Source organism: Triturus cristatus, chromosome 1_2 (assembly GCF_964204655.1).
Source record: "Triturus cristatus chromosome 1_2, aTriCri1.1, whole genome shotgun sequence".
Classification (NCBI taxonomy): Eukaryota; Metazoa; Chordata; class Amphibia; order Caudata; family Salamandridae; genus Triturus; species Triturus cristatus.
This window is the reverse complement of record NC_140580.1, coordinates 828,820,519-828,847,384: the sequence shown is the minus strand read 5'-3', so window position 1 is coordinate 828,847,384 and position 26,866 is coordinate 828,820,519. Positions and strand designations below refer to the sequence as shown.

The following is a 26,866-nucleotide window of genomic DNA, read 5'->3' as shown; positions in this document are numbered from 1 at the left end:
TGCCCCAGGGTGAGGCAAAAAAGCTTAGTGCAATAATGGGATTGGTGCAATGCTTATTGAAAATTCTCCCTTTGGGCATTAAAATTGTGAGTAAACATTTGTACCTTAACAGCAAGATGATGAAAATGCGTATGGGTGAGGAATGAAAAGTGCTCTAGGGTGCCATAGAAAGTACAGTGCAATAACTGGATTTGTGCAATACTGAAAGCTCACTTTAGGGTAACATTGAGTGCAATAATGGGATTAGTGCAATTACCACCAATGACTTGACTATGATATTACTGAGGTGAGATGAAATAAAGTTTGTAAAGAAATGTGGAAAAATATTTATTTTCGGGTCTGTTCGTATTACATACTTTTTACCCATGAGGATAGAAGGGGGTGGGGGGGGGGGGTGGTGCATGCATGTATATATTTAACTGTAATGATTTTAATTAATCAATCAATAAATACATTCAAAATTTTGACAATACATTTTTAACCATGCAGCTCATCATGGTTGACGAAGCAGTCAGCAAAGTTACAATGCATTGGCAGGAACCTCCATTATGGCAGTTCATGTTAATGCTTGACGTGTCCATCGGGCCGACGAACATTTCCAAATTTGCCAGTCAGCACCTCTAACAGGGCAACAGACTAATGTACTCCATTGCCCTAGCAGAGTAATGGTCAACTACACAAATTTAAATCACCCAGATTATTGCTAAATTTTACTACTAAACAAGACGGTTACAAGTGCATTTATCAAGCAGGAAATAGGGTCATGTTTTCAATCGTGCAGCAGGTACTACTGCACCTGCTGCGCCATTTAAATCATGACCCTGTTGTCTGCAGGGTGCACTTGTGACTGCCTGTTTAGTTTTAAATTAAAAAAATAATCTGGGTTTAGTGGTGTCCCTAGAGCTTTTGGCACGGTGCCACAGCACCTGCTGCACCATTCAAATCAAGCCCCTTTTAACTGCAGGGTAACTGCAATTCTGACTGCCTGTTTAGTAGTCAATCATAGCAATATTATGTGTTTGGAGAAGTTCTGACAACTTTTAGGCCCGGTGCTATTGCACCTGCTGCACCTTTCAAATCATGATCCCTGTTGTCAGCAAGTTAACTGCACTTGTGGCTACCAGTTTAGTAGTAAAATATAGCAAAACTCTTGTATATTAACTTTATTTTTAATGTGCAATAATTTGAAAAAAATCAATCCGATAATGCCTACAAAGTGCACAGAAAGGTACTGGGGCATGAATTGGCAATGCCACAAACGTTCTAAGGTTAAAGCATCTGCTTTACACAACTAAGTTATAAAAGGTAATCATTCCAGCATACTGTTAGAAGCTGTCTGCCTTTTCCATGGAAAGGAGATCTTATCTTGACAGTGAAAGGGGCTTAAACAGTGTGAACAGCTTTAGTTTAAGTATTGTTAATTGGGTGCAGCATTAGGAAAGTTAACAGAAAAAAGTTCCCCACATAAGTGAATGAACTCAGTAATTCGGCTTTGGGAACTGATAAGAGCCCAGTTTTAAGATATATTGAATACAGGAGATTTCACAAGCACAGCGCAAGACCAAGGCCACTGTGGAAATGCCCAGTGTTAAAACGGCAGCCCATGCATGATCTTAGCATTCCAGTTTGTTTTTTTAATTGCTGCAGTGTGACAAAATGCAGACACTCCACAACTGAAATAACAGAATGCAAAAACGCAGCAGAGACCTATTCTAAAATAATTCTGTATTGCTTTAGAATTTGTAGAGGCTGCATGCACATCGACCAGCAACACCAAATGTCAGTGTAAAGCAGGCTCCTACAGGCTTCAAGGCACTGACGAATGTGCTGAATGTCGTAAATGTGTCAACAGAGAAACTACTGCGAACTGTAAGTGTGTCTATGATCACATTGTTGACTCTTCATATAGTTTCAATTCAAGTTACTATTTAGTGTGATTTTTCATAAATTGTATGCCATTTGATTATATGGTGTTTTATGGTGAACGTCTAGAGCAGGTGTGTCCAACTTAAATCTAGAAGGGCAAGAGGGCAGACCATGCCAGATTTTCAGGATAATCACCCTACATGTAAATGCCCTCATTATGAGTCCCTATTTAATTAAGATGGCATGGACCCTGATGGGATTATGAGATGTGGTATTTCACCTGGCGATAATATTGGCGGAGAAATCTTATATAACAAGCCACCTGACTTGTAATTAAGTTTTTAGAATCATTGTATGTAAATTTGTCTTATATTGATATCCTACAAATCTAACTTGGATCTAGCCCAACCCCTAGAGTCTACATTGGACAGATCTGTTCTAAAGTATCAGGCACCAGTTTCCATGGCAATGTAGCATCTGTGATGTGATTTCTTTAAAGACTGTCTATTGCCTTTTATCCATATATTTTAATTTATGGCAGAAAATACCTTTGTGACATGTATTTGTGTAGAGTGACCAAGGGCAGTGGTTGCTTATTTTTCCATTAATGCATGAACTCTTTTTCTGTGAGTGTGAGTGGTAAATAAATTAGCACTCATCGGTGATATTAATTACATGGTAGACAACTTATTTGAAAAAGAAAACTTGCAGAGTGGTTGAATAATTCCCAAAGGGCCATGTGATATGTTGCTGTTAACTTTTTGAATGCTACATTGCTACTATTTTTTGCATTTTATATTGAGATATATCTATTGAATGTATGTTCACACTCTCACAAGACTGAGTATTGTGATGGTTTATAAAATGTGCCTGTTGATTAATTGAGTTTTGAACATTGGTTAATTGGATATTGCAATTAAAGTTGAGCTCATGTACTTACTGTTACCATGGTGAAAGGGGGCCTGCATTGGCGCTAGAAAGCGCAGGGGAAAAGGATAGGAATGCATAATATTGGATAAATACGGTGCATTCCTGCCCTTTCACTTGCTGTGCCGCCCTACGCCAAAACAGAAAGCAGCACATATACAAGTTGCAACTCATCATTTTTAGGTCTCGCCTGATCCAGCGCATGCGCTGATCTGGCAAGACTTTTTGAGAGGGCTCCAAAAAGTGCTACCAGGCCAGCCTAGAGCTACAGTGCATGTGCGCGGGCGCGCGCGCCGTGCTTGACCGCGATTACTTTCACTGTCGCGGCCGCACGGCCGCTTTGATGTTTGATCGCGATCGCTATCACTTTCACTTTTGCGGCCGCTTGGCATAGCCAATAGGTCTCGCTTTTGGGACCTTTTAAGTATTTAGTTATGCAACTGTTGCATGGCTAAACACTTATAAGGTCCCAAAGGCGAGACCTATTGGCTATGCCAATGCTTGTTTAATGATTGTTTATGTGCAGGAAGGGACACCTTCCTGCACATGAACAATCACTAATGCTGATTTGCTCTATCTATATGTGCTGCAGAATTACCCCTTTCAGCCAACTGGCAGATTCGGCCACAGCGGCGCCGAGGTGGCACAAATGGATAGGTCAATTAGAGAACTACTTCATTGCGGTGAGGGAAACAAATAGCGCTGTCAAGAGGTTCACCATGTTACACATGGGTGGTGATGAACTGTCTGAGCTGTTTCAAGACCTGCCAGACACCGGTGACAGGAGTGACTATGACAGGCCCGTGAGGGCTTTGAACCACTACTATGATCCGCAAGTGAATCTCGATTTCGAACATTTTAATTTGCGTCAAGCGAAGCAAAGAGAAGAAGAGTCCGTTGATATGTTCTATGCGCGGCTGCGCAAGCTGGCTAGCTCCTGCATGGGCATAGACAAGCAGCTAGAACTCCAAGCTCAACTAATACAGGGCTGTAAATCGCTGGACCTGTGGAAACTCATCCTAAGGCAACCCGGGATATCCCTCAATGACATCCTAATCTTGGGGAGGTCTCACGAGTTGGTGGACGTACGTGCAAAGGAGATGGAGTGGGCACTGGCGCGAAGGTCAGCGGGAGGCCTGCAGGGACACACTGTCGCAGTCAAGGAGGAAAAGGTGGATGCTATTCGGAAGAGTCCCAGCAGAGGAAGAGGGCGCACCAGCGAGCACACAGGAAATCGAGGCTGTAGAAGCTGCAGTCTGGACAGGCACCCACACCAGGGATGCCCTGCACAGGGTAAACCATTCCTAAGATGAGGGAAAACAGATCCTTCGCAAAGGTGTGTTTGAGCATGGCCAAAACACTCACTCAGCAGCAGAACGAAAAGCTTCGGTTCACACAAGCAGTCCGTACATGCCACGGAGGTCACGGGGGAAATTGAGAGTAGATACTAAAACATGCGGGTCACAGAAGACGACGAAAAGGACGACGTGTTTGTCATATCCTACACGGGATGGACCAGCTCTCGGAGAAGGCCGCCGCCTATGTGTCAAATCGGCATAGGAAACACCCAGGTGAAAGCGTTAATCAACAACGGGGCCTCGTGAACATTCTAGATGCGAAGCAGTATGAAGAGCTCGACCCAAGACTGCCACTGCAGAGCACGAAGGCGAAGATCTTCACGTATCGAGGGGTTACACTTATTCCGCTGCAAGGGGTAATCGAAGTGGAGGTCACCTATGGTGAGAGGTCGGCAACGACAAGGTTCCACGTCACAAAGGAAAGCGCGCTAACTCTACTGGGCTGCCACTCAGCAGAAGATTTGGGGCTAGTCATGTTTGCAAAGCAGATACATGAGTCACATGCTGACAAGATTATGGAAGAGTTTCCAAGGCTGTTTCAAGGATTGGGATGCCTGAAAGGAGTCAAAGTAAAATTGCATATCGATAAAACCATCAAACCAGTAGCACTATGACATTGAAGAGTGCCGTTCCATCTGCGGCCGCTGGTGGAAGCGGAGTTGGAGAAGCTGGAGAACGCCGGAGTAACAGAGAAGGTGTCAGGACCCACCCCATGGGTATCCCCACTCGTAATAGCACTGAAGCCTAAGCAACCGGGTGCCATCAGGTTGTGTGTAGATTTGCTTCTACCGAACAAAGCCATCAAAAGAGAGAGGCATATCACAACCACAATCTATGAGATAGTGGCTGACATAAACGGCGCACAATGGTTCTAGAAAGTTGATCTTAATTCGGGATACTACCAACTACTGCTTGATGAGTCCAGCTGCTACATTGCAACATTTTCCACCAATGCAGGCTTATGAAGATTTAGGCAGCTCAGCTTCAGGGTGTCATCAGCGGTGGAAGTGTTTCAAGAAAGACCCCATTTGAGGAGACCTCTCAGGTCTGATGGGGGTGATAAATGTGAGCGATAATGTGCTCATATTCTCCAAGTACCACCTGCGAGCAACCCTCCAGAGGCTAGTAGACCAAGGACTATCCCTGCACAGAGAAAAGTGCAAATTCTATGCCAACGAAGTAGAGTTCTTCGGATACAGGTTCTCACAGAACGGATTACAAGTGGACCCGGCTAAAGTCGATGCCATTCGAGCCGCGGCGATCCCACAGAGTCAGACAGAAATGAGAAGCTTCCTGTGGATGACGAACTATTGCGGTCGATTTATTCCCCACCTCACCATGATATCTGAACCGCTGAGGGCGCTCACTAAGAAGGAAACAAAGTGGGAGTGGACGAGTGAGGCTTCGAAGGCATTTCAAGATGTCAAAGGAGCCCTGCTGCAGGGGGCGACTGTGTCATACTTCAAGCCAGGTCACACAACTGAGCTAGTGGTGGATGCCAGCCTGGTTGGCCTGGGGGCCGTGCTCCTCCAACAAAGTGAGGGAGAAGAGTGCGTGCCCATCGCATATACCAGCCAACCGTTAAAGGCTGTGGAGACGAGATATGCACAGATAAAAAGAGAGACACTGGCGATAAGGTGGGCCTGTCAGCACTTCGACATCTATCTGTGTGGGCATCAGTTCAGAGGGGTGACGGACCACAAGCAATTGGTTCCACTGTTCACCGGAACTGCCAGAAGTGGACCCCCCCCGCATCGAAAGTTTGGCTGTATAAATCCAAAACTACAATTTTGAGGGGGTCTATCGCCCCGGAGTCAATAACACCGCGGATTATCTGTCTGAAAGAGGTAGACGAGGGAGCAGAGCCGTTTATCAAGCAGATCACAGGAACATCATGTCCATGAGCGCTGTCCGTAGAAGAAATTCTGGTGGCCACCAAAGAGGATGCATGTTTAATGGAAGTAAAGGATACATTAAGGAGCCACTCTTGGAAGAACTTCCTGGACAGTGCTAGCCGGCGGACAGAAGACAAGGAAATACGCATGGGCATATGGAGTTGCTGAGAGAAACTCAGCGAGAGGAATGAGGGAGTGATACTTCGAGGCACGAGGATTATCATGCTGGCAAAACTGTGGAAAAGAACAATTGATCTAACTCACCAAGGGCACCAAGGAATAGAGAAGACCAAAGCTTGCCTACATGCTAAGGTATGGTTTCTGGGAGTGGATCGCCTGGTGGAAGAAAAGGTGAGAAGTTGTCATTAGTGTCAAATTACAGGAAGCTTAAGCCCCGTTCCTCCGGTATTCACGGAATCGTCGTCGACTAAACCATGGGCTGCAATAAGCATGGACTTTGGTAGCTTCCCAGGTGGGAGTTCATTGCTGGTCATGCTGGACAGTTATTCCAAATTCCCCATTGTAGAAATAGTGAGACCCACTGCATTCGAAAACACCAAGCCAGCAATGGAGGAAACCTTTGCCTTGATGGGAACAACGGAAGAGATTCGGACAGACAATGGGCCTCCTTTTCACGGGCAGGTGTTCCGAGAATACATGGCGCTCCATAACATCTCCCATCGGAGAATAACTCCACAATGGCCTCAAGCTAATGGTGAAGTGGAGAGGTTCATGAGGACAATCAACAAGGCGTTGAGAATTGGAGTGGATCAGCATGAGGATTTGGAGGAGTGTCTGTACCGTTTCCTGAGAGCCTACCGGTAAACGCCCAACAGCACTACCGGTTGTTCGCCAAGCGATGTCATCATGAGGACAGCCGTAAGGGACGTCGTACCGGTGAGTGATGACTGGGAGCTCAGGACAATGGATGGTGCGGTGGCACAAGCTGGGAGAGCAAGCAACAATGAACAAGCTAGCAAGAGACGAAGAGCTTGCACTGTTGAATTCCGCCGTGGAGACAAAGTTATTGTCAAGGACAGGATGGAAATTTAGAACCCCCTTTGAGAAGGAATCCTGGGAGGTGGTGGAAGTGCAAGGAACGATGGTTACGGCGCAAAGAGGGGAGAGAAGGATAGCGAGAAATGTGTTATGGTTTAAACACTTTGTGCTGCCCGCCATGGAAGGCCAGGGGGAAAGAGGCCCAGGAAGTCAAGGAAGTGGGCAGAGCGAGAATGCAGATGGAGAACCTACGACAACTGAAGTACAGATCGAGGAAAGAGAAAGAGAAGAGGAGGTACCCACACAAGGGGTGGAGAACACACAGTGGCAAGCTGGCGGCAGCACCGGGAGGGGGCATCCATATTAACTTCGACAAAACCTCCAGCCGAGCCAAAAGCTGAGAGACTTTGTGTGCTAAAGGACTCTGGTGGAACAACAGGAGAAAAGAAGCTGGTCTGCCGATTTGGTTCATTATTTTCGTTCTTTTGTTCGTTTTTTGTTTTAATTCTGCCTTTGACAATTATGGTTAAGGAGGGATGTAGTGTATCACCCCGCCCATCCCATACTTCGTATCACATTCACCCTCCTGGGCCAGTCGCGGACTCGGAGGTATAAAATAAAGGTGACGTCGCCGCTTGTGGCTGACGGCACGAACCACAGCTCTGGTGTGTGTGTCGATTCATTCTGTCCCTATTAGTTAGGCCTTATCCCCGAGATAGCCACCACCGATGTACCAGAACCCCCCCCCCCTACAAATGCGTCACCATTAGAATCATGGGGGCAGATTTACAAGCCCCTTACGCCATCTTTTGCGTCACTTTTAACATGGGAAAAGTGACGCAAAAGTGGCGCAAGGGGCTTGTATATTTGCCCTATGGAATTATTTAATACCGGATACTTTCAGTATTCACGTACACGCATTCCGATCTCTTCTGTTTTTAAAGGTACCCTTCGAATCTAGAACGGGAGGGTGCAGCCGAGAATAATATCCCTACATGATTGGAAAGTTATTTTGAGACTTTGTTATTGGGTTTGATCATGTCTTGGAATTACAACTACTAACGCGTGTATGGTTATGATGAGGACAAGCTACTTGTGGTGGCAGGAATGAGGAGCGCGAGACGTAATTGCTTGTTGGAACAACTTTATTTGTAGTGCAAAATATAAAGGCCCACGAGGAGCAGGCGGGGAGACAACCGTCCGCTAGGATAGTCGCGCTCTTCTGCCTCTTCTCCCACCCCCTGACGTCACGGCCGCCCACGATGTCCGATTGGCCATGACGTCAGGAGGCTAGACAACCAGGGAGGAAAGACTGCGTGCTTCTAACCAACACTAGTACGTTAACCTCACGTACGACATCTCCCTTCTTAACAAAATTAAGGGTTAAACACAGTTTCATCTCATAACAAAATCATCGAATCTCTTGGGTGCTCTGATGTGCCTTGTCGGCCTGCTTGGGGTAACATACGGAGTTTGTCCCACCCCGCCAGCACCCGTACCACCTTGGCCCGGGCTCCACATGTTGCGATTGTCACCCCTCGCTTGGTTGGAGCTAGTACCATTCCGCCCCTCGGCACCTCCCGTGCCATGCCATGTACTCCCACTCGTGTCTGCACTTCCGCATCCGGTCCATCCTTGTGCCGGGGAATTACCCCCATCCTCATCATCGCACATACTTCCGCCAGTGACCTCATTATCCTGCCATTCAAGCACACTGCCATCGCTCTCGATCTCACGCACGTGACTGCCTCTCATGATGATTTCCTCTTGCCCAGCTTTGAGCTTGACTATGTCGTCCTTGCTACGCCATCCACCTCCTTACAGACACACTGCCCCTCTAGTCGCTCCTTGCACACGTACAGGGGTTTGAAATACAGACTCTCCCTTCATCACTTTGTTTGGCTTCTTCACCAGTACCCAATCTCCCTGCGCTATTTCCTTAGCTTGTTAACCGTGTCAGCATACAGTTTGTTGCTCTCTTGCTTAGCCACAATTCGCTCCTTGACCCTCAACCTCTCTTCCTGTATATCCTCATTTCCATCCCTCTTGTCATACCACTTGTTGAATTTGGGGGTAAGCTCGCTCATGCACCTTCTCCCTCTCATCAAATAGAACGGTGTGTGCCCTGTGACTTCATTAGGCGTATTATGAAAAGTGTGCACCTTATCTGCCAAAAACGCCTTCACGTCCATGTGAGACGCGACAGCCTGTTGGACACCCTCTTTGAGGAACCTGTTCATCCGCTCGACCTGCTCATTGCTCTTCGGACTGTACAGTGGAGTCTTCTCCTGCTTGATTCCCAACTTGGCCAGGAATTCCGTCATCTGCCTGGACACCAATTGGGTGCCGTTGTCGGAGACCATGATCTTCGGCTGCCCCTCCATCGCGAAGACTTTCTTCAGCACCTTGATCACCCGTTCAGTGGTAACCTCCCTAACAAACTTGTAGTGAATCCACTTGGAGAAGTAATCCGTGAGAACAATGAGATGTCTGCAGTCGTCCGGTAGTATGGTAAACGGGCCTGCGAAAACAATGGCAATTTTGCACCACGGGCCGACCGGTATATCCACCATTTGCAGCTCCCCTTTTGCCGTTTTCCAATGTTTGTCGGCTCTCAAGCACGGCCCGCATCGATCTATGAAGCTGCAGACGTCACTTCACATCCCTGGCCACCAGTAGTATTGTTTAAGGAGATTTTTGGTGGCAGTACTCCCCGGGTGGCCCCTGTGAGCTATCCTGATTAGCTTGTCCCTCAGACCTTCCGGGGGCACAAACAGCTCGTGCCTCTTCAAGAAGCCATCTTCAATAGTAAGTTCAGCGCTTATCTGCTGGAAACATCTGAGTGCTCCGTGCAAAGTTCCGGACCGGAGGCCAATGAGTCGTCATGTGGTCCACCACCCTTCGAATGGTCATGTCCTTCTCCTGGGCAGCCAGCCATTCTTCCTCAGAGACGGATCCTTCGCAAATGGCCGTCGCGTCCACCATTGCCACCACACACTCCGTGCCGTCCAGGGAACAATCCTCCTCATCAGCTATTGGCAAGCGCGATAGGCAATCCGCCCTGCTGTTGAGGCCACCCTTGATGTGTCTGATGATAAAGTGGTACTCTTGCAGTTTGGACAGTAAGCGCAGAAGTCTCGAGCTGGCTTTTCCATTACCGCGGCCTTCACCGTCCATCATATAAATCAAGGGTTTGTGATCCGTGACCAGTTCGAACTCCTTGCCCCACAGATAGTTCTTCAGTTTTTCTACTGCCCAGACGCACGCGAGCGTTTCGCGCTCGATGGTGCTGTAATGTTTCTCGGCGTCACTCAGCGACTGGGATATGAACGCGACGGTGTTCTCCTTCTTCCCTTGGAATTGGCAAAACACCACGCCGATACCCTTGGCGCTAGCATCGACCGTGATGACGTTCCGGTGGTCCTTGTTGTAGGGTTGCAACACTGGAGCCGCAACAATGGCCTGCTTGACAGATTCGAAGGCAGCGCGTTGTTCCTGCGCCCACACGTACTTCTCGTTCTTCCGCAGCAGTTTCCTTAGAGGCTCCACCGTGGTTGCGTAACCCTGCATGAACTTCGAGTAATACTCGCTGAGCCCCAGGAACGATCGTAAGGCGTCTTTATCTCCGGGACAGGGGGCATCTCGTATGGCCTTCACCAGGTCCTCCTTGGGCGCAATTCCGTCCGGGGTCAGAACGTGCCCCAGGTATTCTATCCTGCTTTCCATGAACTTGCACCTGTCTTTCGAGACCGTCATCCCTTTCTCCCGCAACACCTCCAGCACCGTACCCAGCAGCTCCAGGTGCCCCTTCTCATCTTCCGTGTGGACCAGGATATCATCCTGGAGTGCCTCGACACCCTCCATGTCGCAGAAGAGCAGATCCATCAACTTCTGGAAGACACCCGACGCCGATGCAAGGCCGAAAGGGAGACGGACGTACCTGTACGCTTCGAACGGGGTGATGAAGGTGGTCAGTTTCTTGGATTCTTCTGTGAGACACACCTGGTGGTATGCTGATTTCAAATCTATCAGAGTGAAGAACCTCGACCCTGACGTGGATGACAAAATTTCTTGAATGTTGGGTAGCGGATGGCAGTTCACCAGGATATTTTTGTTCAAGGACCGCAGGTCCACACACAACCGAATGTCCCCTGTCCTCTTCTTTTTGGACACCACAATCGCGGACACCCATTCTGACGCGCCTGCTTCCTCTATCACTCCTTCCTGTTTCAACCTATCGAGGACATCCTTCAGCTCCCCTCTGATGGAGAGGGGAACTGTTCTGACCTTATGCTTTATCGGCACTGCCCCTTCTTTCAACTGTATAGCGTGTACAAATCCTCTCACACACCCAACCTCGTTTTTAAAAACGGACTCAAATTTGCCAACGACCTCAGCCAACCCACCATGCACTTCATCTGGCTGGACGTAGTTGACCCAGTCGTCCCGCAGCACTATGGGATCGTCAGCCCCAGGGACTAGCATCACACCCAACTTTGCCAGGTCCTTCCACCCCACAAGGCTCCTCCCTTTCTCAGCCACATAGATCTTCGTCATCACAGTTCGCCCTCGAAAGGTGAGAGTATCGCAGAAGAACCCTTTCATCACTATATCTTGTTACCCAAAGGCCTTTGGATTCACATCCGTCTCACGCAGTCGCACACCCTGCCACTTCACATCAAACGTCGTGTCAGATATCAGGGTAATCGGGGAACCGGAATCAGCCGTAAACTGCAGCTCTACGGCACCAATCATGACGGAGCCAATGGGCCCCTTCACTCTGCCGTCCTCAGCATCAATGGACAGCACTATGTCCGCACTCGCATCCGCATCGCTATCGCTCACCGAGCTCACTTTCATACCCCCCCCCGGTCTCCTGGTTTTACACACTGCCGCAAAGTGGCCCACCTTCCTACACTTTGTGCAGCTTTTGGTCAAGCCCTGCTGTCCGCCAAGTGATCCCGTGCCCCACATCTAAAGCAAGCGAGCGGTTTCCTGCCTCCCCCTCTATCGCTCGCCGCCTTGTCAGGAGTCTTAGACGCACTTTTAAGTTTGTCCTGAACGTAGCACACAGTTGAAGCCTGACTCGTGCACGCAAGCTCCCTAGTGGACACCATGGATCGTTCTATGGCCTTCGCAATGCCCACCACATCCTTCAGGGAAGGGTTCCTACAAGACAGCAACCTTTCCTGCACCTTCTTAGAATGGCAGTAGAACACCACCTGGTCTCTGATGTATGTATCGGTCATCTCCGCAAATTCACAGTCTTGAGCCAAAACGCGTAAGCAGGCAATGTACTCTTCAATAGTCTCTCCTTCCTCCTGTTTCCGCAATGCAAACTTGTGGCGCCCCACCATGATGTTACCTTCCTCGGAATACTGCAGTTCAAGCCACTTAACCGCCTCCTGATACTCATTCAGAGGAGCGGGAGCCCCCGGGGGGTCCACGTACACTGGCAAGCTGTCGAAAACCTCTTGGCCGGCCTTTCCCAGCAGTCCGAATAAGAGTGCCTTCTTGCGCTCGGGGCTATACCCCTTAACATCTATGGAAACTATATAGTTCTCAAATGCGCGCAGCCACCCCTTCCACTTCATGCACGGCTTACCAGGAGACTCGAGGAACAGGGGGGGCACACAGATGTTGACAGGTTGCGCCATCGCTGGAGAACGGGCACCGCAGCAGGGGGGCTTCAACAGCAAGGTCAGCAGCAGTCCAGGCACGTCCAGGCTGCGCAAATGGAAACCCCAGCACGAAGAACAGGGCCACGCCACACCGATGCAAATGCAGGTACAGGCCCTACGCCCAACGGGGCATACTCTCTGGGAAAGAATGTCCGGTCCTTGCAGCACACCGCCTGGGCTCACGTGGCAGCAGGGTCGAGATACTCCAGCACTCTCAGCAGGCAGCGGACGGCAACGCAGGAATTCGCCGGGGAACCAACAGCACCCAGCATGCAGCAGCAGGAAAGAAACAAACTCAAGGGAGTCCCCGCGGAATTGCAGGGGGACCCAGCCATAAGCTGCACCGCAGCGACAGAGGAGCGCGAGGCGCTCAAGAATACCGGAACTCACTCGTGGGCCGCACCGCAAGGTTTAACCCTCGTCGCCATTTGTGGTGGCAGGAATGAGGGGCGCGAGACGTATTTGCTTGTTGGAACAACTTTATTTGTAGTGCAAAATATAAAGGCCCACGAGGAGCAGGCGGGGAGACAACTGCCCGTTAGGATAGTCGCGCTCTTCTGCCTCTTCTCCCGCCCCCTGACGTCACGGCCGCCCACGATGTCCGATTGGCCATGACGTCAGGAGGCTAGACAACCAGGGAGGAAAGACTGCGTGCTTCTAACCAACACTAGTACGTTAACCTCACGTACGACACTCCTTTCTTTGAAATACACCTTCCATGCATCGTAGTACAATTCAACTCATCAAGCCGAAAGTTCACCTTTAATACCTTTGTTTACCCAGTTTCCAAAAATGAAAGCACTGTTAGTGAACAAAAATTGTTATTGTCATTAAAATGTCTGATGGCTGAGGCAATATTCTGTAAATCATTTTCGTTAAAGTTGTTACACGTTTATTTCTCGGTGCGCAGAAAAAGAACGTTCCTTGCAGATGGATTTCCTTCTTCGGCTTTTGAACTGATATTGAGTTGGGCTGCAGTGACACTCAGTGGCCATTGAAAGAAGCGAAACAATAAACTTCTTTCAAATCAAGCGAAGAAACAAACCTTTAATATGAACGATTTCTCTATTTTCGTTTAGGTTCAGGAGTAAACGACACACAATGTGGAGAATGCTTTCCAGGATTTTATGAGGAAAATGATGAGGGCAGGACCTGCTCTGAAGAGTAAGTAACATTGCTTTTATAATTTCGATAACATTTCTATCATTGTGAGTGAAGCTTATGTTGAGGTGGTTTGAGCCAAAACGTTTAATTGTTCCTATTTAGCCAAGGCGATTCTTTTCCAAAACTGTCGTTCTTTAGTCACTTAGGAAGACTTTCTGTTCCATGCCATTTGTGGGGGGTTCAAGGGGGGGGGGGGGGGGGGATAGCGTTGTTCTGGACTTTACTCGCAATACTAGAGACAGAGAAAAAAAAAGATGGATGTTTGGGAAATTGTCCATATTTCTTGGATTGAACTTTTTTGTAATTTTACGTTATTAGCAAATAGTTTGAATTAATTATTCGCAAGAACAGTTAAATGTATTACCGAATAAATATCTATACTAGCAAAGGTATAGCTACCTTTTAATGTAAATTAAATTTGGAAATGTATTACATAAATAGCATTCTGCTTACAGGTAGGTCCATTCTGAAGATAATGTAACTATGATCGGGTCCTAATGATGTTTTAGGGAGCAACTTTTCGTGTGCTCCAAATGCCCATGGGCTCTGTGTTCTGTCATGGGCACTTCTTCCTGCTCTGCATGTTGTTCTCCCATACTTGTGCTTACCCCACAATCCCTGTGTTGCTGTCACCATTTTATTTTGCTGATCGATCTCCTGAGTGTTTTTCTTCTGCCACCCTCGCTCCATGTTTTCATCTCCCTTCTCCGCACTCCATGTTCTTCTCCATGCCTCCCCTCTTCAATCGTGTGCATGTCCCATGTACTGCTGTCTGCCTGTGTTCTGTAGTAATGCAGTACTTCAAGCTTGGGGACTACAGAATCTATTATCTGCAGGTGGGGGGAATGTGGAACTTGTTTTGTGTTATAATGTCAGAAGCGGCCCGTCAGTGGCGTAGCTAGGGGAAGTGGTGTTGGTGGTGGGGGGGTGGCGGGGGGGGGAGGGGTTGGGGGGTGTACTCCGCAATGGGAGGGGGGATTCGAAAGACAACCACGAGGGAAAATTAAATAAATAACTAATTTTTCCTCATCGTCTGTCAAAGTCAGACCTGCAGCATTACGCGCCTCCCTGCCTGCTGGTCTGGGATACAATGGGATTTATATTTCGGCGGACGGGATATCCGTCACCGTCGTGACGGAGTAACACATCTGCCGAGATATGATTCAGGCCGTTTGTTTCCTTTGTGGGATTTGCATTTGGTTTTGAAAGTCCTGGTTTCTGACCCCTTTGAACCCTTGTAATTGGTCGACATGAAGTTTGGAACTTTTAAGGTGGTGTTTTTGGTGGCCATAACCCCTGCCAGGTGCATTGGGGAATTGGGGGCCTTGATGGCCAGCGAGCCTTTTTTGTCTATACGGATGGTGGAGTCATTCTTCATCTGGATTCTGATTTTGTACCGAAGGCGGCCTCACAGTTTCACAAAAATTAGGAAGTGATAATTCCAGCTCTGTGTGCTGAGTCTGGTTCTCCCATGATGGGCCAGTGGTCTTTGTTGGACGTGAAGAGGGATTTTTTGGCCTATCTAGTGTGGACAAAGTCCTTTAGATAGATAGACTCATTGTGTCTTTTGGTGCTTCATCCCGGGGTGACAAGTCTTCCTCTTTGTCCATCAGTAGGTGGATAAAGCAGTTGATCTATCTTATTCATTTCTTGTCCGGTCTCCTCCTCCTGCGGGGGTTCAGGGTCGATCACTCAAGGGGTTGCTGCCGCCTCGGCAGAATTGAAATGGTTGTCCATTTCTGGAATTTGCAGGGCTGATACATGGGCATCCTCGAATACCTTTGTTAAGCATTACAGGTTGCCAAACGTTTTGTGTGAGGATTTCAATTTGGGTTTAGGTGTTTTACATGCAGTTGTTTCGTAAAAATGCCTTTTTTGCCTGTCTGAATAAATCACTCTGTGGTGCTGCAATCTATGTGTAAGTGTCCTTGTGTGGTTCTATGAATGCCAGCTGGCTCAGCTTGGGTATTCTCAAATGTAATGAATGGGATGAGGACGAGGGGTCCCTGAGGGGGTCAATAAAATTATGCTACCATATACAATTACCCCACACAGGCCTCAAATACTTCTTCCCCAGTGGGAAATTACAGGGTGCAATACATTCTGACAAACTAATAATGTGATTTCTGCAAGGGCATTCATAATAAAGCCCTTAGGCTTTCGGGTATGATCCTTGGTTACAGAATTAATTTAATTCCAAATTGACTCTACTTATTAATGTCCAATGACTTACTGGTAATCTTCATCACTTCTGGTCCTGTTTCATGTCAACAAATGCTACCCCCATACCATGCCAAAAGGTATGTGTGATGTTAAGAAGTGTTGTATTCTGGTTTGTGTGTGAAATGATATTGCGGCTAGGAATAAAGTCATGGTGGTCACTCAGGACAGGGACATGATGCAGGATTGCACTAATGTTCTACAATTTTAGCATATACTTCAGCATATACATTTACTACAGATGTTTCTTATTTTTCTGCAACATGGCTTTGCTAGCACAATTCTGTAAGTTACTTTTGCCGAATGCAGTTATGAATGAGAGATTGTAAGAGCTTCAGAGGATTATCAGAGAATTGCCTGTAAAACTCCCTAACGAGGTTGCCTTCTCAATAATCGATATTATTTGGAAGTTAACTAATAGAATATTTGACTTTTATAAGAAAGATTGGTTTGTATATTCATGTTTAGAGCAAGGGAACATAGAACCGAAAGAAATTCATATGTAACTGTACATCCTGCTCCCAACCTCAGGGTAAAGTGTTCTAAAATATTGACCAGACATTGTAGGTACATTGCCTTTACTGTTTACTAATAGTTCATGGTTGGTTAAGAGATTTCTATGCATTAGATTGTGATTTGGCTTCAAAAGCCAGAACTCGTCTCCCTGTTTAGTGAGATTGTCTGTTCCCACATGGTGCTTGATAGTTATCTAGTGTTCTTGTATCTGGAGTGCTAATCTCTGTATCTTGACTGGCAGACATGGGCCCATACTGTGCAAAAGTGGTCTAAATGTGTGTCATAACATGAAATAGCAACCACGTGGGAACAGTGGGATCGGCATCCTTTTTTAATTGGGAGTAACTCTGTTCTGTCTGAATCAAAACCTGGCTGGTATAGATGAAACTCGGTGTGTTTTTTACAGCATTGCCACAGTTAAGTGGTGAGCCTAGATAGCAGAGTAATGGCATGCACAACCAGCTCAGTGGAGCATTTGTGGATAAATGAGGCAATACAGGTGTCACTTGACAATCCAATCTTTTCTTGATGTCCTTCATGTTGTCAGCTCTGATGACTTCTACTTGGAATAGGCACCCTATGAAATTAATTGTGGTTTCAGAGATTCTCTTTTTTTCTCTGTGGAGGGTCAGTCTTTGAATATATTTTAGAGCTGGGGTCATCCAAGCAATGTGTTTGTGTTTTGATGGGACATGGATATGACAGTTATCACTGAAGTTTACCTTGCCAGTAGTCCTGCTAGATTATTGTAGTGGAGCATTGCAGCGGCTGATGCTGTGCCGAAGGTGAGACTGTGAAATCTGTTGTTAGCAGGAGTCTCTCTGAAGCTCTTACTGGAAGAAGCCAGCATTGAAGACTATTTTTGAAAGCTATAGGGATTCTTTACAAGCTCCTTGCACCACTTTTTCGTCATTTTTGACATGGGAAAAGTGACGTACGGGTGGCGCAATGGGCTTGTAAATAAGCCCCTAAGTTGCTCAGGTCAGAGCTATGATGATGTCATTGATTGTTGTATGACATGCCACTTGTGCAGGATTGCTTTCCTGGGGAGCCTGAGGTGTGCACAAATGTGCACCTGTCCCGATAATCGGAGAAACCAAAATAGCAGACCCATGCACCTGTGCAACAATCCTTGCATGCTTTGCTTATGTTGCTCCACTTTATTATGTCTCATATGTGGAATGCAATCATTTAGCCTCATAGGTCGTTGGGCTGCACTGGTGGCTGAATGTGCATTTTATTGTTTTTTTTACTTTGACGTCATCGCGTTCTTTAAAGATGTCTTCCACCTCGCAGATGCTCACATTTAGGTCAACTTTAATTAGTTTCAGTTCTTCGGCCATTGTGCAACAAAACAGTTTTCTGCCCATATATCCATGTCAAAAATTCAAATGTTGACACTCTTACCTCCGTCATGGCTGCCAGTTCTTTTTAGGGGAGGGTGATAAATTCCGCTCTGCCGGCAGAGTTGGTGGAGTTTTCGCCACGTTATGTTTGTGCAGCATAGTTCTGGCCAAACTGCGCCTACCGCCAAATGGCAGAGTTTTTACTCATGCACGGCTCACCAACGGTAAGTTGGTGAGTGCGAGTGAGATTTGGCATCCCATAGTGTGATTTATGGGCGCTAGGAAGGCACCTGCCAAGATTTTCTCAACACGGGCGGTCATGACCTTTTGCTGTGAGAAAGCTGCTGATCGAGTGGCAGCAAAGAAGCAGCATCTTCTGGCGCGTTGCGTGGTGCTCTTCGCACCAATTTTGCAGCATGGAACAAGCTCCCAGTGATAAAGAAATCAGCACTAGCAGCGTAACTTGCTGATTCCACCCATTTTTTTGGAACTCTGCGGAATCTCGCAGAGTTTGCATGTAGCTCCATGATATTACGGGGAGTAAAACTCTGCAAGTTCCACCCATCCCTTTTTCTTTGGTTCTCCTATTGCTCCCATTTATTTTTCTTCCTTTCTCCTAAACTTCAGCCCTTTCCAAAACTTATTTTCTTTTTTTTCATAGTGCTGAAGGCAGCTTCCATTTTGACTCCCAGCAGTTTTGATCTATGGATAAACCCATCTTTGGCAAGGACAATTTACATACACACCTGTTTTTGAGAAGCTTTTGAAAATCATACTTACCTCTTCTTTGGTTTAGTGCAGCATACTAAAATATATATTTTCCATGTCTTCCCCAAGTTTCCTTTGCTATTGACCTCTGCTTTTGGAATGTGCTCAACAGGCTCAGACACATGTGCCCTAGAAAAATTGTTTTGAATTTCTAAATTGAGATTACTGTCACTCTGGTAAGGATACTGTCTGCAGGGAGGCCACTGCACAGTTGAACAAAGCACATGTATAGTCCGTGGTCAGAGGTTTGGTCAAAATATTTCATACAAGGTTGATGAGAAGAGTGAGTTTCCTGAGTAGTTTGCTGAAGCAGGAAACTGGTAACTAATGAAAGACTGTTAAAAATGGGGGACTCTACTTGGTAGAGGTAGGTACCTTTGTCCAAATAGGGACCCTTGCATCTAGTCAGGGTAAGGGGGATACACTCCTAAAATAACCCCTGCTCACCCCCTTGGTAGCTTGGCACGAGCTGACAGGCTTATCTCAGAGTCAGTGTGTTAAGCATTTGTGAAAAATATACAGTAATATAGTGAAAACACTACAAATGAACACCACGCCAGTTTAAAAAAATAGTAAATCTTTATCTAAACCAACAAGACCAAATATGATAAAAATCCAACATACAATACTCTTGAAGATAGTACTTGTGCAAAATAACCTTTAAATTGAAGGAAAATCAATAAAACACTGTTCTTCCAACTCAGTAGCTCCTCCTGGAGCTACTGCAATACTGATTACGACAGAGTCTAACAATTCCAGCCGACCGCGTCGATATGGGCCAGCTAAAGCGTTGACAGACTCGGACACAGTACCCTTTCTTGTTGCGACCAGCACGTCAGTGAGAGACAGTCAGGGCAAACGTATTGTGAAGCGGAGTGTTGCGGCGGACGAAGTCCTCACGATTCGGTGCAGGCAGCGGCTCGTTGACGGGATCGGTGAGACGGTGCTTGCTGCGGTGCAGGCAGGTCAAGGTGCGGCAACGGAGCCAGTCGATGTTCGGGTCGTGCAGCGACGGAGTCGGTGATGTCCTTGCAGCGTGTAGCGAAGCGTTGCGGAGTGCGGTGCCTTTAGGACGTGGTGCAAGCAGCAGCTCATTGATGGAGTCGGTGAGACCGGGGTTGCATTGTGAAGCGAGGCGTTGCTCTCGGCAGTGCTTTCAGGACACGGAATCCTGCGACGGACTCGCTGACAGAGTCGGTTTGTTCTCTGAAGCAGAGAGTTTCTGTACCCAATCAAAACCAGTTCTGTCCTGAGTAGTGGTGCTTCCTGGGAAGAGGTGGAGACAGCATTGTTGAAGGCAGACCAGGCCCATTCAGGTGAAAGGAAATCTCCACCACCTACTCTAAATGCAGCCCAGGTTTATTCAGCCTAGGTCTGACTCATCAGACTTTTGGAGCCGCTGCCCCTCTCCAGCCCCTGTCATCCAAAAGCCAGACATGCAATACACAAACCTAGCAGAGGCACGCTGGATGGTTAGGCAAGATAATACCTACTTTCTAAAAGTGGTATTTTCAAACACAGAATGTAAAAATCACCCTCACTGAAAGATGCATTTTAACATTCTGAGTACAGGCATGCTAAACTTTATTTTTCCACCTTGTTCCCAGGGCCAGTTATATTTGTAAGATGTTATAAACAAACTCCCCATTCTGTCCTATGGGAACTGGTAGCCTTTCCACAGTGATAAACGAAATTGGCAGTATATCACTATCAGGACATGACACACACACCAGGGCATGTCCTACCTTTCACAAGCAATGCACCCTGCCCACAGGGGTACCCTGGGCCTACCTTAGGGGTGACTAATATGTAGAAAAGGGAAGGTTTAGGGACTGGTAAGTGGATGCACTGGCTAAATCGATATGGCACTCTAGACTGCACACAGGCTCTGCAATGGCAGGCCAGAGTTACGTTTTACAGGCTGCTTCTGTGGGTGGCACAATCAGTACTGCAGCATTTGATTTACTACGGAGTCCAACACACAGCAAACAAACAGGAGGCACAGGCAAAAATGCAGGGAAGACCCACGTCAATTGTGCCAGGTCTAACACAGACTATTAACAATTCTGTGATGTGTTCCAAGGCTTCACTATGAAGCAGGAGTCTTGACGTAGCATGGAGCCACAGATGTTACTCATTCATCTAGTGAAGTCTAGAAAGAACAATGGGCATGATTGTGGTGACTCCTTATGGTAACGCCAGGAAATGGTACAGGCGCATCAGAGATGTGAGCTGGGATAATATAGATGTGTCCTGCTTATTGATGTGAAGTATCCATGTGAATCCAGTGGCCATCAGAAGACCCAGATTTCTTGGAGAGGGGCCTCTTGGTATATAATTACTTCTGTTTTGTTATGGTTTACTTGGGTGGTTTGTTATTTTATGATGCACGGGACAAAATTACACTTCAAACTCTGTGAAAAAACAAATGTTTTGATACAAAGTACCTTAATAGAAATATTCAGTTTGTAAGTCCCTGTATTATCTTATAAAGGTAATATCAGTAGGAAGGGGTATTCATTGAGATAAGTGTAAAATGTTGAGTGAGCAATGACATTAATTTAAAAGTTGCTAAAATGTTTGGACAAGCAGCACTTGAAAGATGTGTCTTTTAGCGTGAAAGGGTTGCTCAAAGGTGAATTAATTAATATTGGGGTATATTTATCAAGGGTTTTGTGTCACCCTTGTGCCATGCCAGGTAACGCAAGGGTGAGGCAAAACCCAGATGAGGTTTACCAAGCCATGCAAGTCCTCCTTGCGTGGCCCTGCAGTGCTCATATATCTGTAGTAAAGCAAGTCACTGCCTGGAGTTACTCTGCCCCAGGAAGGGATTCCATGGGTGGAGTGTGGGTGTTCTTTGTGGAGGAAGGTGTCCCTTCCTGTACAAAAACAATCCTGCTTGCAACACAGGAACCCTTGTCAATCTGAAAAAATCTGTACCAAGACAAACAATATTCTAATGCTTCACCCATCCAGTTGTCACCAGGGTATTTGATGGGTGACACGGAAGAAGCTAGCAAAAATGTGTTAATTAAATATTTTGAATTAAACACGAAAAGAACAAAATCATAAACAACAGAAAATTCAACAAAATTAAACTCAATGATTCACCTACTACAATTAGGCGAAATAGCAATTCCTCAATTGTGAACTGAAAATAGGAATCAACAGATGTATGTTGTGCTTTAAAACAAGGAATTATTTAGAAATCCACAAATGATCAAATCCAGCAATCACATATTTTATTTGAACCGAAATGTCATAAACCACTATATATTAATTTAAATTTGAGACATAATTCGAAACTTTAACTACCAACCCTTTCTTTATTTTTTTAGATTGTCTAACAGAAATTCAAATGAAGAGAAGTTATCTGAGCAGAAGAAAGCAGGTAATGTACGTACTTATTGTTCACCATTCTCAAGTACCATTTAATACAGCAGCTGTAGTTGATATAGATTAGGCAGTATAGGATTGTTGCTTAGTTTTATGGTTTTGGATTTCAGTAGTGGAACTGAAACTTTACTTTTTAGGTATCATCTGAGACAGGGTATGCGCTCCCGCTAATAAGACATTTTGTTACCTAAAAAAAAAAAAAAAATTAAAAAGGACTTAGCGCACGCCTATTGCTTACCGCTAAGTACACAAACGGAGAGGGTTGAGGCTGATTAGAACCGCACCTAACAAATACTAGTGGTTAATGTAAATAACTCAAAGATAGTGCACGAAACCAGAGAGTACTACCCTCTTTACTCTCAACAATGTGGGACAAAGTCCTACAACAACATGTGAATACACAGGAGGTTCAGCACTATACACTTATGTAAAGTCTCCTAGTATTTAAACACTTTTGTATCTTTTCAAAGTGACAAGTAAACTCATGATAAAGCATACGACACATATAGCATGTTGAGTTTTTCTTCTTTATTGATTTTGAGTGAAGATTTCTTCCATGTCATATTTCATATTTTCATGATCATAGCCAACGCGTTTTGTCTCCCATGAGACTTCTTCAGGGCTCAATAAAATAGTGAGTGTACTTCTTTTCAATCTCGCCGTTCTTTTGGATATGGTTTTCAAGATGCAGGTTTTTTCTTGGTCATAGAGTATTCTCAATAAAATAGTGAGTGTACTTCTTTTCAGTCTCGCCGTTCTCTTGGATATGGTTTTCAAGATGCAGGTTTTATCTTGGTCATAGAGTGTTTTGTGACAGTCTGGTAACCACCAACTCAGATCATAATTTCAGCCTATTGCTTACCGCTGTTGACTTCGTCTTCACTCTCATTTCCTTGCTTCTCATTGGTCACCGTGTGCCGGTTTCACTTTCTAGTCACATGTTTCAGACGCATGCTGCCTCTGGCTCGATAAATCTAATTATGTCTCTCATCTTATCCAGCCACTGAGAGATGGCTTGTTAGCAGAGCTCATTAGCAGATATATACTGAAGGCCTCATTTATGAGGCCCCTTACGCCGCCGGAATGACACTTTTTGTGACGTTCCGTGGCACAGGAGCCCGCTCCATATTTAGAAGGCAGAACTAAGCCACTTTTTTGGGCTTAATGCTGCCTCATAAATATGGTTCCCTTTAATGCAGTTTTCTGCGTTAAAGGGGTGTTCCATGGGTGTTGCTAGGGGCGTTCCCAGCAACATCTGTTTTTTTTACACTGCCCCAGATTTACGAGAAATCGTAAATCTGAGGCAGAGCCAAAAAATGTACGCCTGCCTAGGGGAGACGTAAGGGAGGCACAACGAGATGAAATATCTTTATTTCTCGTTTTTCCTTTTTCTATTTGTGCTGCATTACATAGAAAGAGGAAAAGCCTCTTGTGATTGTTTTTGTGCAGGAATTTTTTCCTTCCTGCACAAAAATAATCCCCCCCACAACTCAGGCACCCTTGCACCATGGTGCAAAGGTGCCTGCGTTGGTGCACAGCAGTCCATTGTGCCCCGGTGCTGGGGAAAAGGCCAGGAATGGGTAGTATCTGATAGATAATGTGCATGCTGTCCTTTTCTTTTGTCGTAGGGCAGCGCAGCAGGAAGGCCTGCAGCGCTGCCCTACGCCAGAACCTCATAAATGAGGCCTTGAAAATATTTAAAAACAGCTGAATAAATTCACCTGGCTTGTGACTTTTGGAACCTTTTATTTTTTGTCCCAAAATACAAAAAGTTTACTACACGCACAGAATAGGGTGTGAGATTTATGCCTGCACTGTTCATAGCTGCCAAGTGTCCACAGATCTATGCGTGATGTGCTGTGACAGCCCATGATTTATTTGTTTGAATTCTCGGACTTGTAGTTCTGATCTATTTTGGAATAAACAAGACTACAAGTCTAATAATTTTAAGATAAAACATGAATTGTTGCAGAAAATCACTCATGGACCTGGGAAACCTGTCACTGTTCTGTTCAATTAAAGCAATTGAGTTGGAGCTAAAATCATTGTTCTCGATGGATAAAACCACCATAAGAATAGAATTAGGACCACTGATCAGTTAGAGTTGGTGGTTGTTGGTGGGGAGGCACCGGCACTTATTTTTGGGGGCCAACACTTACTTCCCTGCATCAGAAATGTATTGAGGGCAAGAGCACAGATCGGAAATATGGAGGAAGAGAATGACAGTAAAACCGTCATGAAGAGAGAAAGCAGGAACCTGCAAGAGTGTGAAAGAGAGGCAGGGAGTGTTTGGTAGTGATTTAAAGACTAGCAGCCCTGGTATTCAGCTTGCCGACCTTTATTTGGCTTCTGATCAGAGGTTCGGACACTCTTTCTTTCACAATTTAAGCATTGAGTAGGACAACGAAATATGCATTTTGTTTGGAAAGTGGCGGCCATCTTTGAGTGGTATTGATTCCTATATCCAGTAAAAAGCCCTAATTCTCGAAGTGCTTTTCTGCTCATCGAAGCCCTTGCTCAGAGATAAGGAGACGAGCCTGCTGATGGCTTCTTAATGTGTTGCCTTTATTTAGCTCTTTAACTAAATGCACCTCCCTTAACTTTCCCTATGACTCACTGGGTGAAATCAAGGCTGGGCAGACTTGGCAACCCAAGCATTCTGTGGCATCGGCAGTGGGCTACTAAAAAAAATTCTGGGCCCCTACACTCGCCATCTTTTTTCTTGTTGCAATTTGAGTATGGCTTCTGGTTACACCCAAACAAGGTTTTCCATGCGAGTGCAAGCGACTGTCAGATAGAAGGTAAATTGACTTAAAGTTAATTGCAGTTCAGCATTTCATGAATGACACCTCCAATGTTAACACTTCTGTGTGTTGTCATTTCAGAGACTCCACTGATATTCATAACGATCGGTGCCATCATCACATCGGTGATGATATTTGGGGGAGTCCTAATGTACTGTTACGTAAGGAAGAAGGAAAGAGCTCTTGAAGATGATGGTAATGCATATTGTCAATATGTCTTTATGCGCATTGGACGCCACAGAGGCTCAGGTCTGATTACACACTAGACTAGCTCCTGCCATCATAGGATCACAATGCTGCACTGTACAGGCGTTAAACCAAGCAGATTTCTAAACCCCACCAGGATCAGGCAGCGTACAATGTGCAATGTAACATGGTACACATAGAGACTACTACACTACAATGAACAAATAACAGGATTTTGGTTTCTTGTTTTTCATAATTTTTTTTAACTAGATCAACTCTCAGAAGTAATAACGTTTTTTTTTTTTCTAAATTTAAGCATGATGTATTCACACGCTACGGATCAAGGAAAAAAATAGCAGCCAGCACAACTAGCATTTGTTTCATTTTGGGTAATTTGGTGATTGTGATGTGCGAAATTTATTAATTTTCATTGTATTCCAAACGTGAATTCATCAACTCATTTTGAACATGTTATTTTGGAAGTCACCCTACCTTGTCGAGGTATTTTGTGGATTTTTAAGTGTAGCTTTCACTGCTAATCAAACATTTCGCATACACATACTGGCAAATATCAATTTATTTTGAAGCGTTCCATGTGTCTATTTTCAGCTCACAAATATAGCCAATAAAGCACACAAAGTGGCAAACCAAACTTACACCCACAAATACAATAACAAACAGCTAAAGGTATATCATCAAAGAGTTTTCATCCACGCAGAGAAAAGTGTTTCATGTATTAATATGATAATCCAATTGCAAATGTCTTTACAACACAGAATGTCAACATCGCAATTCTTTGTGAATCACAAGTGCATTCCCCTATTCCTTGCAATTTGCATGGAAATTAGGGGTGGGCAGAACTCACAGAGGTTCATTCTGTGGAGTTCCGCGAAGTTACCTTAAAACTGCGTGAGATTCTGCAGAGATCCGTGAGCAGCAGAGCTTTGGTATGGTGCGCTGCTCACTCTGATTTTGTCCTGTGCTGTAAACATCAGCAGAAACGTACCACGTGGTGAACTAGAGGGTGCTGCTTATTTCCGTTGCTCGAGTAGATTTTGTACCCTAGCAGCAGCTTTCTCCACATGAGCGGCAGCTTTCTTAACCCAATCGCTAGTGACCTGCTGCGACTGCCGGCATTGAGAAATCTCGCCAGGAGGTGGTCTACTGCTCGATTTTCTCACTTGCGCTCGGCAACTTACCATTGGCGAGCCACACACGAGAAATTACTCTGGCCCTCACTCTGTTTGGCTCTAGGTCCCCTCAAGGACCCTCCAGTGTTGAGGGTCACTGCCCGCCACTGGCCAGCCCTCGAGTACCACGTGGGTGTAATGTGCTATGGAAATGCTGGGTTGCAACCAACATAATTCTTTAGGCTCCATAAGTGGCTCAAATGGTGTAGGTGCTAGAGACTTTAAAGGATCGTTCCTCTAGTGGAAAATATTTCCTCCAAAAAATAAATAAATATTAGGACTGCCATCACCACTTTGAAATTTTTTTACACATCAGTGAATGCCGTGTGCAGATCAAAAAAGTGACAGACAGCCCATCTATCCAAAACATGATGTGGCTCACCCAAACAAGCCAATGACTGGAGAGGTCTGCTCTAAAGTCCCTTTTTTTATATTGTGTATTGGGTGTAGTGCTGGCTTGAGGTCTTGCCTGTCCAGAGCAAGTGGTAAATGTGTGCATTGAACTCCTAGAGAAAGGGAATACCTTGACAAATACTGCACGGTAATTGTG

At 45.7% G+C, this 26,866-nt stretch overlaps 1 protein-coding gene across 1 annotated transcript in view; it reads left to right on the top strand.

Moving 5' to 3' along the window:
* Positions 1 to 26,866, top strand: part of TNFRSF25 (TNF receptor superfamily member 25) — a 229,310-nt gene that overhangs the window by 170,425 nt on the left and 32,019 nt on the right. The window contains exons 4-7 of the mRNA XM_085615187.1: positions 1,738 to 1,869; positions 13,806 to 13,890; positions 22,079 to 22,131; positions 25,022 to 25,135. Of these exons, the coding sequence (XP_085471313.1) occupies positions 1,738 to 1,869; positions 13,806 to 13,890; positions 22,079 to 22,131; positions 25,022 to 25,135 (384 nt within the window). The remainder of the gene's footprint in view (positions 1 to 1,737; positions 1,870 to 13,805; positions 13,891 to 22,078; positions 22,132 to 25,021; positions 25,136 to 26,866) is intronic.